This window comes from Macaca fascicularis, chromosome 18 (genome assembly GCF_037993035.2).
Source record: "Macaca fascicularis isolate 582-1 chromosome 18, T2T-MFA8v1.1".
Taxonomy (NCBI): Eukaryota; Metazoa; Chordata; class Mammalia; order Primates; family Cercopithecidae; genus Macaca; species Macaca fascicularis.
In genome coordinates, this window is record NC_088392.1 from 16,872,632 (window position 1) to 16,885,567 (window position 12,936).

The 12,936-nt window shown below is 39.7% G+C and overlaps 1 protein-coding gene across 14 annotated transcripts in view; it reads right to left on the bottom strand.

Moving 5' to 3' along the window:
• The window catches only part of LOC102132993 (serpin B6-like), a 46,394-nt gene that overhangs the window by 21,367 nt on the left and 12,091 nt on the right, over positions 1-12,936 (bottom strand). For 4 of the 14 annotated variants that reach the window (XM_074022208.1, XM_005586510.5, XM_074022209.1 and 1 more), the window contains 2 exons: positions 1,621-1,795; positions 395-544 (listed from right to left, as the gene is read on the bottom strand). Coding sequence is in view for 7 of the 14 variants with exons in the window: in XM_005586510.5 (XP_005586567.2) it covers positions 395-544; positions 1,621-1,785 (315 nt within the window). In the remaining 7 variants the exon portion in view is untranslated. Of the gene's footprint in view, positions 1-394; positions 545-1,620; positions 1,796-2,471; positions 2,583-5,323; positions 5,494-12,936 lie in introns of those variants that run through there. The other 10 variants (XM_074022210.1, XM_065533663.2, XM_074022212.1 and 7 more) reach the window with 7 other exon arrangements.

The window sequence follows — 12,936 nt, forward strand, 5'->3', positions numbered from 1 at the left end:
TGCGGTGTCTAAAAATCCAATCAAAATATTTAAATGCATAAAAACCTAGGAAAGTGTCATGATGCACAAAAAATTAACAACATCTGCAAAGCAATTACTAGAAATACTCATTTTGATCATTTCTTTGTTTCGGCTGATTCATCTCCAATTGTGCTATGCTCTGTGTCAGTTCTTTTATAAAGATTAAGTCATTTAAGCTTCATGAAAGTCTTGTCAGTATTTGCTATAAGACTTATTTTATAGACAATAAAACAATCAGAGGAGCCGTGTGAGGTTAAGGAATGAAGTTGTGAATTCAGGCCCACCTGTATGAATTCAGAGCCCAGATTCTTTCTACTACTGTCCATCACATTGCTATCTTTATTTTCTTGATAAAACATAAAGTACAACTTACTGTGTGGAAGTCATAAGACTTTTCTCCGAAGAGCCTGTTAGCAGTTTTAAGCAAGTACTGAGTACCAGTTCTGTTAATTTCAGCAAGAAGTGACTGAAAACCTTGGTGAATATCTCCATCTTCACCTCCAATTTTACTAAAAGAGAGTGCCTGAAATTTTTAAAAACAAATAAAATTTTCAGTATTCCCTGACATCAAAAATAGGCACAATGCTAAATTCAACATTAAGAGATTTATAGATCCTTACTAGAGCATAAAAGATGATTAATCTAATTTATATGATTTGGCTATGTCTCCCCCCAAAATCTCATCTTGAATTATAATCCCCATAATCCTCACATGTTAAGGGTGAGACCAGGTGGAGGTAATTGGTCATGGGGGCAGTTTCCTCCATGCTGTTCTCATGATAGTAAGTGAGTCTCTCAAGAGCTGATGGTTTTATAAGTGTCGGGCATTTCCCCAGCTTGCACGCACTCCATCCTGCTACCCTGTGAAGAAGGTGCCTCCTTCTCCTTTGCCTTCTGCCATGATTGTAGGTTTCCTGAGGCCTCCCCAGCAATGTGGAACTGTGAGTTAATTAAAACTCTTTCCTTTATAAATTACCCAATCTCAGGTATTGCTTTATAGCAGTATGAGAATGCACTATTACACTAATTAAAGATAGAAAGTGGGTTGACATCCACCCATTCTCCCTACCTATAGCTCTTCTTAAGCTTCCCTATAATCACTTCCTATGTAAAATCAATATTTTTGCAAACCCTAACAAAATGATTCAGGTTACTTAAACGCTCACTGTTTGTGGTACTTTGTCTAAAAACACAGCTGCCAAACATGTGTTCTGTCTCTGCATACACATGGTGCTCCTGACACCAAAAGATGGAGTCTCCCTCCCCTTTGTTAGGATCTGGGATGGCCCCATGACTTACTTTTAACAAGAGAATGCAGATGTAGCTCTGTTCTAAGCCTAGACCTTAAAAAGCCTGGCAGCTTCCACTTTGACTCTCTTATAACCCAGCTACCATGATGTAAGGATGCACAAGCTTCCCTAAGGAAAGGCCATGTGGAAGGGCTCTGGAGGAATGAAAAGACTTGCTTGTAGGGTACTCCCGACCCCAGCCACCAAGTAGCACCAAGGCCCAGATATGTGAGACCTTCTTGGACCTTCTAGACCAGCATTACTGATAAATTAGTAGCATTTATTTTTCTCTTGAAGTGGCTCTAAGTACCTGAGACATCTGGGCTGCAGTGTTTCCCTTCGCTCCCATGAAGACCATGGCCAAGGCTGACGACATGCTCATGGGTGAAAAAAATATGTTGTTTGAGTTGTTTTCCCCTAGCTTTTTCAAAAGGTTTAATGCAAAGGTGCCGTTTGCTTCTGATAGAGCGTCCATGACAGTGAACCTGAAACAATGGATTTTAAAACAATTTTACATCAATATGGGCTTACTATGTATTGCATTTTCACTTTATTTATTAATAGAGTGGATACTTTTCCTCAGTGAAGAAATAGGTACACATACAAAAACTAAAATGGGGCTTTTGATGCGTAATTTCATTTGATCTGTACAACCTGATGGGGTCAGTGCAGCGAATATTTGCATTTTACAAGCAAATAAATGGAGTCTTCACTGTGTTGGTATCTTGCCTCTGAGGATACCCAGCTACAAACAGCAAGGCAAGGATTAGCAACCAGGTCTGTGGTTGCTGAGGAACGCTGTAGATCTAGGGTTCCTCTTAGTCTCTTAATCAGCATGGTACAAGGTTTTTTTTTTTTTTTCTTTTTTTTTTTTTTTTTTGGAAAAAGCAGAAAGCAAGTTAAAGCTATCTTTTTAAAACATGAAATTCATAAGTACAAAAACTATTAATTTCCAGCACTGGTAAAATAGGTATTCCTTCCTGTACTCTACAACTGATTATGTAAATATTTTCAGAGTGTAATTTAGAATTATATTTTAAAAAGGAAGGAAGGAAGAGAGGGAAGGAGGAAGGATAGAAAGAAGAAAATGCCAAGAAAATATTTATACATTCAGAATAAAAAAAATTCATTTCAAAGAATTTCACTGAAAGTAAAACTCACATGTACTGATAAGAAACGTTTTGCAGAAAGATGACTAGTGAAGCACTTCATATGCTACAGAGATAATCTTTAAATGGCCAACAATAGAGAACCAGTTAGATTCTGTCATATCTGTGATTGAATATAAATGAAGATTAATGTTAAGTGTAAATTAGAAATAAAGTTACATATAATTCACAAATAGACTGGAAAGAAATACTGAATATCAAATACTTCTGGGCAATGGGTAATTTTGATGTTAGTTATGTTCTCCTGTATTTTTGCATTTTCTGCAATGTGTGTATATTCTTTTTAGTGTGATTTAGTCAGATTTGCTCTTTATGAAATTAACGAACTGGCACTTAGTTGTAAAGTCAAATAATTCTAGGAGAGACATTATACAAATCAAGAGGCACCTTCCCATTCCTCCCAACTTCCTAGAAGCAATCAATCACAAGTCAGCTTGCTCTTTCTCCTGGCATTTACCTCCATGTTTAGCTATAATAGGTGTATACTACTGTTTTTGACCTAACAATTTTAGACATCATCTATTGCCTTCCTAATTTAGGGAATTACATCCCTTACTTCAGTCACTGCACTTCACCTCCTCTATCCAAGTGTTTGCTTTAGTGCAATTAAATAGTATTCATAGCTAAGCCAAGTAGTGAACAATTAATCCATTTCTCTTCTCACATAACTCTGTTTTTCCTTATGTTAATATTTCTTCCACCTCACCTTCTTTGGCTTTCTTTTATATATAGCAAATTTGTCCCCAAGTGTTCCACCAATCAGTCAAACCTTTTCAGTAATTTCTTCATATGCTCAACCACATATGAATAATCTCAGTCCCACTGCTCGTCTCCCACAGTCTCTCATCCTGCTGGTGTGCAGGTTTCTTTAATCTGTAGGATTTTCATTCCCAAAGCAGAATTTTCATAAGCAGAGAATAACTTTCCCTACTACTATGCTTTAGTTAGTGGCCAACTTATTGTCAATTTGGTAAACATAAACTTTTACTTTAAACTTTAAAGCACACTACTAACACAGCAAATAAAATATTTTTAAACTTTTAAACTTAAGTTTAAAAGTTTAAAAATAAAATAAAAGCTTTTCTAGGGCCATACCAGTGACAAAACTGAGATAGATATTCCATTTTGGTTTCTAAATATATTATGATGTAAATTACATTGGTATTTAAATACGTTACATACCTTTCTTTTCTAAACATTCTTGCACTCAGAGGCTGTCTGCTGGGCTGTAATTGTACTACCCTTCTCTTTCATAATTCCAATGTGTTGCATCTATTGCTATTAATCACTCACATTGCTGACTATTCCTTTCTAAACTCACTTCTCTTTAGTGTGCAGCATCCCTGTCTCATCTAAGACAGCCCTTTGCCAATGTCCTTTGTTTTGAACCCTAATGCCTTTTCTGCTTCATTGCTTATTCCTTTGTTTGGCTAGAACAATAGTTTTCTAAGACAGAATACATACATTTTGATTTACTGCATATCTGAAAATATTTATATTCTACTATTAGATACTATTGATTGTTCGGCTGGGACCAAATACGAATGTTACTTTTCACATCAGTCTTATAAATCACAACAGGGAGGAGACAGCTCTGGGTCACATTCCTGTCATCAGACGCAATTAGACCCCAGAAGCAAGAGGACCCTCATCTGACCCAGTTTCCCCCCAGCATCTAAGTACGCCTGACAGCATCTGAATATTAATTTTCTATAAGTTCTGTTTTCCAAGCTTACTTTTTTTTTTATTATTATACTTTAAGTTCTAGGATACATGTGCACAACGTGCAGGTTTGTTACATATGTATACATATGCCATGTTGGTGTGCAGCACCCATTAACTCGTCATTTACATTAGGTATATCTCCTAATGCTATCCCTCCCCCCTCCCCCACCCCACAACAGGCCCCTGTGTGTGATGTTCCCCTTCCTGTGTCCTAGTGTTCTCATTGTTCAGTTCCCACCTATGAGTGAGAACATGTGGTATTTGGGTTTTTATCCTTGATTCTCACCAAACTTGGTTTTAAAGGGTAGTGGGAGGAGAAAAGGAAGTAACGTAAGTGGCAATATGATCTAATACAACAAAATTAAAATATGATTAAAAGGCCCCCACCGTCTTACCTTAAGGACAATGATTTTTGAAATATTTTATACTGTCAGTGAATGTAATAAAAACAAGATCTGGAATGTCCCTCACGATGATCTTTGCAGGCCTGCACACTCAAAAGTGCTGTGGTGTTGGCCAAACTCTGGGGGCCAGAGAGGGCTGTGAAACCCGTGCGCTCATTCTTGGAAAAGGCGCTGGGGTAGGCACAGGGTCCAGGCTGCCTTTGGGACCCACCCCTAGTTCTCTCTCGAGGGTCTTCGGTACCCTCAGAAATTCCCAACGCACTGCTCTCTGCGGCATCACCTATGGCCAAGGGGCCCTCAGCTATGGCACCAACATTCTGCAACGCCCCCATCCCACAGGTGGCCCATCTCCTGGACCCTGGAGGTGCGCGCTCCCAGGGTCCCGCGCTCCCAGGGTCCTAGTGTTCTGAGGCATCACAGCCCCCTCCCACCCCAAAGAGTACTTCACCAGAGAGGATCGCGGGGTGTCATTGTCCGCACCCCCGCTTCCCAGCTCCTGCGTGCTGAGCTGAGCTGAGCCTGGAGGCTCATCCCCCAGCTCCACGCGATCTCCCCCGACACCCGCCCTGACCACACCAGGATCCACAGGGGTCGCAGCCAGGCGCAGCCACGCCCCTGCCCTCGGGGAGGCCCCGACCCGAGACCAAGTGAAAGAGGGGAGCCCCGGGACGGAGCTCAGGGAACTTTGCCAGGTTTCGCTTTCCCGGGCTCCTACCGTTTCCTGGGCGCAGGAGCGGATAACCCGATGCCTGCTTGTGGGAGCCGCTCCCAAAGCTAGACACGTACCGCCGTTGTGGGCACCGTTGCCCAGGAGCGAGAGGAGGCCGGTGGTAGTGACGGGAATAGAGGTGTCTGGGCGGCGCAGAGTATCAGATCCTAGTGAGTGGGGAGGCGGGCGCAGTCGGGACCCGAGCAGGCACCACCCAGCAGGCGCGTAGGCAGGAGGGCGGGGCGGGTCCCGCAGGCGGAGGGGATTTCCTGGTGTGCAGGAAGCGGCCGCTCGCTGTGCAGAAAAAAAGCCCCTACTCTCCGGGAGCTTTCAATCAAGAAGTGATAATCCACCCCGCACCCCACCCCGAGTTAAGGTGTCTTTGTAGTGAACTGTGAATCATAATTTCAGGGACCAGAAGAATGCCAATTCCCGGTACATAGATGTAAGGTGCACATTGCCTTACAGAAATTTAAAATGAACCATCTATGTAGGGGTCTTGTGATAAGAATTAGATAAGAATTAGACTTTGGGGATTTGACAAGTTATAGAAATTAGTGTGAAACCTTATTTCCCATTTTGGAGCAGTCATGGGGAACAGAAAGGTTTCAGGTGACTGGGGGTGGGGAGAGGGCTAGCCAGATTTTTATTATTTATTTATTATTTATTTTTATTAATAGATAATAGCTGACATCGTTTTAGGGTGCATAATTTAATACATTCATATAATTTGTAAATATGAAATCAGTGTTATTGGGGCTTCCAACATCTTAAATATTTGTCTTTATGCAGAAACATTCAAATTACTCTCTTCTAGTTATTTTGAAACATAAAAGATATATTGTACTTATATGTAATATATGTGTATATGTAATTATAATAAATATACAAAATACAATATTTTGAAATTGTAAACTATTTTCACTCTACTGATCTGTTAGACACTAGGTCTTAGCTTCTATGAAATTGTATATTTGTACCCATTAATCAATCTCTCTTCAACACTCCGTTCCCTCTACCCTTGCTCACCTCTGGAAAGCTTCAGTCTACTTTCTATCTTCATGAGATCCACTTTTTTAGCTCCCACCTATAAGCGAGAACATGCAGTATTTGTCTTTCCGTACTTGGGTTATTAACACTTAACTTTATGACCTCTAGTTCCATCTATGTTGTTGCAAATGATAGAACTTATTTCATTCTTTTCTATGCTGAATAATATTCCATTGTGTGTATATATCACATTTTCTTTATCCATTCATCCATTGATGGGCGCTCAGGTTGGTTCCATATTTTCTCTATTGTGACTAGTGCTGCAATAAACATGGAAGCATGGGAGTGCAGATATTCCTCAATACAGTGATATCCTTTCTTTTAGATCTATACCCAGCAGTGGAATTGATGGTAATATGACAGCTCTATTTTTAGGATTTTGCAAAACCTCCATAGAGTTTTCTATAGCGGCTGTACTAATAGACATTCCCACTAAGAGGGTTTTCATTTCTCTACATTCTCACCAGCATTTCATTATTTTATTATTCCTTTTTGTTTTCTTTCTTTCTTCTTCTTCTTTTTTTTTTCTTTTTTTTCTTTTTTTGACAGTTTTGCTCTTGTTGCTCAGGTTGCAGTGCAGTGGCGTGATCTCAGCTCACTGCAACCTCCACCTCCCAGGTTCAAGTGATTCTCCAGCCTCAGCCTCCCAAGTAGCTGGGATTACAGGCATGTGCCACCACGCCTGGCTAATTTTGTATGTCTATTAGAGACAGGGTTTCACCATGTTGGTCAGGCTGGTATTTAACTCCTGACCTCAGGTGATCCACCCACCTCGGCCTCCCAAAGTGCTGGATTACAGGTGTGGGCCACCACGCCTGGCCCCTCATCATTTTCATACAAGCCATTTTAACTGGAATGAGATGATAGCTCATTGTGGTTTTAATCTGCATTTCTCTGATGATTAGTGATGTTGAACACTTTTTCATATACCCATTGGCTATTTGTATGTCTTCTTTTGAGAAATCTCTGTTCCGATCTTTTGCCCATTTTTTAAATCTTTTTTTTTTTTTTTTTTTTTTTTGCTGTTAAATTGTTTGAGATTCTTATATATTCAGCTTATTAATCCCTTGTCAGATGGATAGTTTGGAAAAATGTTCTCCCACTCTGTGCGTTATCTCTTCCTTTTGTTGATTGTTTATTTTGCTATGCAGAAGCTTTTTAGCTTGTTGTAATCCCAATTGTCTATTTTTGTTTTGGTTTTCTGTGCTTTTGAGCCCTTGCACATAAAAAAAAAAAAAATACTTTGCCTAGACCAATGTCCTGGAGCATTTCCTCAGTGTTTTCTTCTAGTAGTTTCATAGTGTCAGGTCATAGATTGAAGTCTTTCATTCATTTTGATTTGTTTGTTGTATATATTGAGAGATAGGAGTCTAGTTTCATTCTTCTGACAATGGTTATCCAGTTTTCAGAGCACCATTCATTGAAGACTGTATTTTCCCCATTTTATGTTCCTGGCATCTTTGTCAAAAATGAGTTTGCTGCAAATATGTGTATTTATATCTGGGTTCTCTACTGTGCTCAATTGGTCTATGTGTTTTTATGCTGGACTATACTGATTTGCTTAGTATAGCTTTGTAGTATATTTTGAAATCAGGTAGTTTGATGCCTCCAGCTTTGTTTTCTTTGCTCAGGATTGCTTTGGCTATTTGGGGTCTTCTGTGGTTCCCCACGAATTGTGGGATTGTTTTTTCTATTTCTATGAAGAATAACATTGGTATTTTCATAGGGATTGCACCAAATCAGTAAATTGCTTTTGGGTGGTAATTTTAACAACATTAATTCTTCCAATCCATGATGTTGAAGAGTATGAATATCTTTCTAGTTTTTCTGAGTCCTCTTCAATTTTTTTCATGAATGTTTTATAGTTTATCTTGTAGAAATCTTTTACTTCTTTGGTTAAATTGATTATCAGGTGTTTCATATTTTATATTTTTTGTAGCTATTGTAAGTGGTATTCCATTCTTGGTTTCTTTTTCTGATTTTTCACTGTTGTATAAAAATCTCACTGATTTTTGTAAGCCAATTTTGTATCTTCCAGCTTCACTGCTTCATTGATCAGTTTTAACAGATATTTGGCGGAGTCTTTAGGTTTTTCTAAGATTATGTCATGTGCAAACAAAGATAATTTGAGTTTTTCCTTTTCAGTTTGGCTGCCTTTATACTTCTTTCTCTTGCCTAATTGCTCTGGCCAGGACTTCCAGTAAGGTATTAAATAAAGTGGGTGAAAATAGGCATCCTTGTCTTGTTGCAGATCTTATGGAAATGTTTTCAATTTTTCCCCATTCAGTATGATATTAATTGTGGATTTGTCATCTATAGCCTTTATTATTTTGAGGTATATTTGTTCTATACCCAGTTTGTTGAGGGCTTCTATCATAAAGGGATGTAGAATTATATGAAGTACTTTTTTAGCATCTATTGAAATAATCATATAGTTTTTGTGTTTGGCTCTGTTAATGAGCTGTATTGCATGTATTGATTCATGCACATTCAACCATCTTTGCATACCCAGGATGAATCTCACTGAAGAAAGCTTTCCCAGAACTTTCCAGTTTGGTAATTCTACTTCAAAAAATCCCCAATTAAATCTTAGGAAATGGAATTGGGCAGCAATAATTTATAAAGCTCTCCAGGTGATTTCAGTGTGGAATCCTAAAAGTAACTGTTCCCAAGAACATCTCCTCAGTAGTCTTGATGCAGGATTCACCCACAACTTTTCTCCATGATTCTGAAAAGCCCTCTCTGTAGTAAAGACTCACATTTGAACTGTGCCCAAACTTTCCTGCTCTTACAATTGGAAAATGCCAATATCACTTCCCAATTGTGTACCAATTACTCCTTGTTGTTCAGATCTAGCTCCAGACTTTGGGCCCAACTTCATTCATCCACTCCTTTTTCTCCTTGACCAGCTCAACAAGTTAAAATATGATAAATACTTTTACCTTATTCCCACTGCCTAGTTGTTTCAAAGTTGTTTATTAAGGACATAATTTGGTAACTGAGAGTTTCATTATAAACACAAGTGTCCCAGGGAAGGAAAAATAGTGCATGCAAGTGCAGAGAGGGCTGAGATGGCACCATGATGTTGGATAACTGTGACCATTTCAGGCCTTCAGTGGCACAGACAACTGGAATGAGGTACTACAGAAAAGCGTCTGTTGTGTCCACAGGAGCAGATCATGAAGGGCCATGTCAACTCTAGGGGGAGTTTCTTCATTCCCTGTGGACAATGGGAAATCACTAAAATATTTTAAGCTGAGGAGAAACATAGTCATATTTGTATTTTACAAAGATTCCTTTGACTGCATCATGGAAGATATTGTAGGAGGCTGCCATCGCATATAATGAGGTGTTAGGGGGACACAGCATGGGTGAGAGATGAGGGAAGCTGAAATGAGGCAGAGTCAAGGGAAATGGAGAGGAGGGATTTCTAGGACATAGATTAGGCATCACTTCTTGGGCCATGAAAGGAGGAGGGGGTGGGAAGTATCAAAGATGAATCCAAGAAAGAATGAAACTAATTTTTGTAATAGTGCAATGAAATGTGAAAATGGTCAGTCTTCCTAAGTGAGAAATCTGTCTGCAAATCTATATTTATGAGGATTAATTGTATTTATTTTCTGAGTATGGACAATTTAAACGCTGGGCCCTAAAGGGGAACCCATCCCTCTAGGTAACTAGAGCCTAATTTCAGACAACCTGAACAAGATCTCCACTCACAAACCTTCTTCCTGCCCCAGTAGGGTGGTGACAGGTACCTGTTAAGAAGGTTCTGGACTATATCATTCAGTGTCTCAGAAATTGTGCTCAGCTTCATCTTCTGTCTTCTAGCCTCATACCTAATTTTCATCTCTTCAGTTAGTACTGGGGAGTATCTGCTGGTTCTCAACTACTGACTCAACCTTAACCTAGTTTGTCTGACTCCCTTGGCTCCGGACTTTGTGGACCTCAGGAAGGGCACACTCCTAGGTTAGTCTCAGGTTGAGCTACCAGCGTCTACAAATTAGACTTCCACTTGTCAAGAGGGAACTAGAGTCCAAATGTAGTTAGAACTTCCCAGCATGGTTTGAGATCTCTGTGCTTCTTATTGTTAAATGAACAAATGCTCCACCTTAAAGAGGCTCCTGGGCCTTAAAAATGTTTCCACTCAGTGACTGACCATATTCACCAGCAACAGCCACTCCTTATACACCCTGCTGCACCTTTCAGTTTCCTCATGAGATTTCCAGCAAGCCTTCATGGTTTTGAGGAAGTGGGAGGTAAAAACAAAAAAACAAAAAACCCCACTTGCTTCTGATAATCAAGTCCAGAGACACAGAGAAAAATGTAAGCATTAGAAAGACTCATATTGTGGCTGCTACGTTTACAGAGAAGGATGGTGAAATAGAGGTAGTTTGTGTGATTTGCCAAGAGTCCCATGAGGAATTCATGGAAGAAGTGAGACCAGAGTCTGTGTGGCCACATTCCCAGAGCACTGCTTTTTCTGCCATACTCTGCAGCAATATTATAATATTGTTATAATACAACTGAAGAATGTTCCACATATTCAGTGATATAAGAGAATTTTAATGATAATGAACAAATGTCAACAAAGTTAATCTGATTGTTGATAACACTTAAGGAATGGAGTTTTAACTCTTTAGGAGAAGCTGGGCTAAAAGACTAAATGGAGTCTCCTTGTGTGTGATCTGCGATGCTATTTTGCTGAAGGTAAATTCCTATTATTAACTTGAAATTTATTCTGACTGCATTAACGCCAATTCTTTTGAGCCCAGTGTGCCTATCCAGTTGGGCACATTCTGTTTACTCAGATACATTCTCTTTCCAGTACTCCCATCACTTCTCTCTATTCAAACAATTACAAAACTTCTTGAATATTATTTGGCCAGTCCTTTGAGTTAATGAATCACTATATAGGTTCTTCTTCTGTCCCTTTTCATTAACATTCCCCAGCCAAATTACTGCTGCTTAGTACCACCACAATCCTAAATTTGATTAGAGTACTGAGACAAGTGGATGTCTAAGTCATTCAGAATACTCTGGCTGTGGTTTAGACACAGTTTGTTTGTCCCCAACAAAATTCATGTTGAACTTTAATCCCTGGTGTATTGGTGTTGGACCCAGTGAGATGTTTTTGCCTTAAGGGAATGGGTATCTCGAAGAAGGCTTGATGTGCTTCTCCTGGTAGTGAGTGAGTTCTCATTCTGGTGAGGCAGAATTAGTTCTCTCAGAATGGATTAGTTCCCCTGAGAATGGGTTGTTATAAAATGAGGTTCGTCCTCCTGTTTGGTTTCTCTCTGCACACATCCACATCCCTTTTGACCTTCTTCACCATGTTAAGACACAGCACAGAAGCCCCCACCAGGCACATGCTGGCATCACACTTCTTGAATAGCCTAGAGAACGCTAGGCCAAAGAAGCATCTTTTCTTTATAAAGCACCCACCCTCAGATATTCCTTTATAGCAACACACACACATACTAAGACAATGTTTCTATTAAAATATCTAGAATATTACCAAAACAAAGGCAAGCAATGAAACATAAGTATTGCAGAGCGTCTGCTAACCAAGGATATACAGGACCCCGCAGAATTAAATTTGAAAAGCATTAATCAGTATGCCTGGTTTTGTATTTTAATGAACTTATGAGAGAGAAAAATATCTCCTGATATGGCATTGCCTGGCAACTCCCATTAGGGCCATTAGAGCATCTGCTGACCAAGGATATGGAGAACCCAATAGAATTAAATTTGAAAACCATTACATTAGCAGTATGCCTGGTTTTGTATTGTAATGAAGTTATGAAAGAGAAAACATCTCCTGATATGACATTGCCTGGTAACTGCCATTAGTGCCTCGTCAGTGCATCGTCATTCTCTCCATTAATTTCAAGGCTGTTATCAGGAAGTATTAAAGGATAAGGAACTGAATGTCAATTACGAAGAATTCTTTGGCATTTGAATGCGTCTTTTCCTTTCAGGGATTCTTGATTGGTTGTACTGCAGATAGGAAAATTGAATGGGAAATAGAATTCCTGATAAATCCCAGCACTTTGGGAGGCCGAGGCGGGCGGATCACGAGGTCAGGAGATAGAGACCATCCTGGCTAACACAGTGAAATCCCGTCTCTACTAAAAATACAAAATATTAGCCGGGCCTGGTGGCAGGCACCTGTAGTCCCAGCTACTTCAGCTACTCGGGAGGCTGAGGCAGGAGAATGGCGTGAACCCGGGAGGCAGAGCTTGCAGTGAGCTGAGATCGTGCCACTGCACTCCAGCCTGGGCGACAGCGAGACTCCGTCTCAAAAAAAAACAAAAAACAAAAAAAGAATATGGCATATCAGTAGAGTGGTCATGGATGATTTGCCTGAAACTGTGCCAGTTCATACCAGCTGTCCTAGTGTCCTTTCTGGTGCAGCATTAATCTCAGAATTTTCAGTTTTTAATGGAGTAATTTTTCTAATATCTGTATTAACTCAAGCCAGGATGGGATTGGTAGACCAGCACTTTATACTTCAAGCATCTGTCACAGTCTTTCCTGATAGTGTGTGAGAAGCACATTCTGTTACT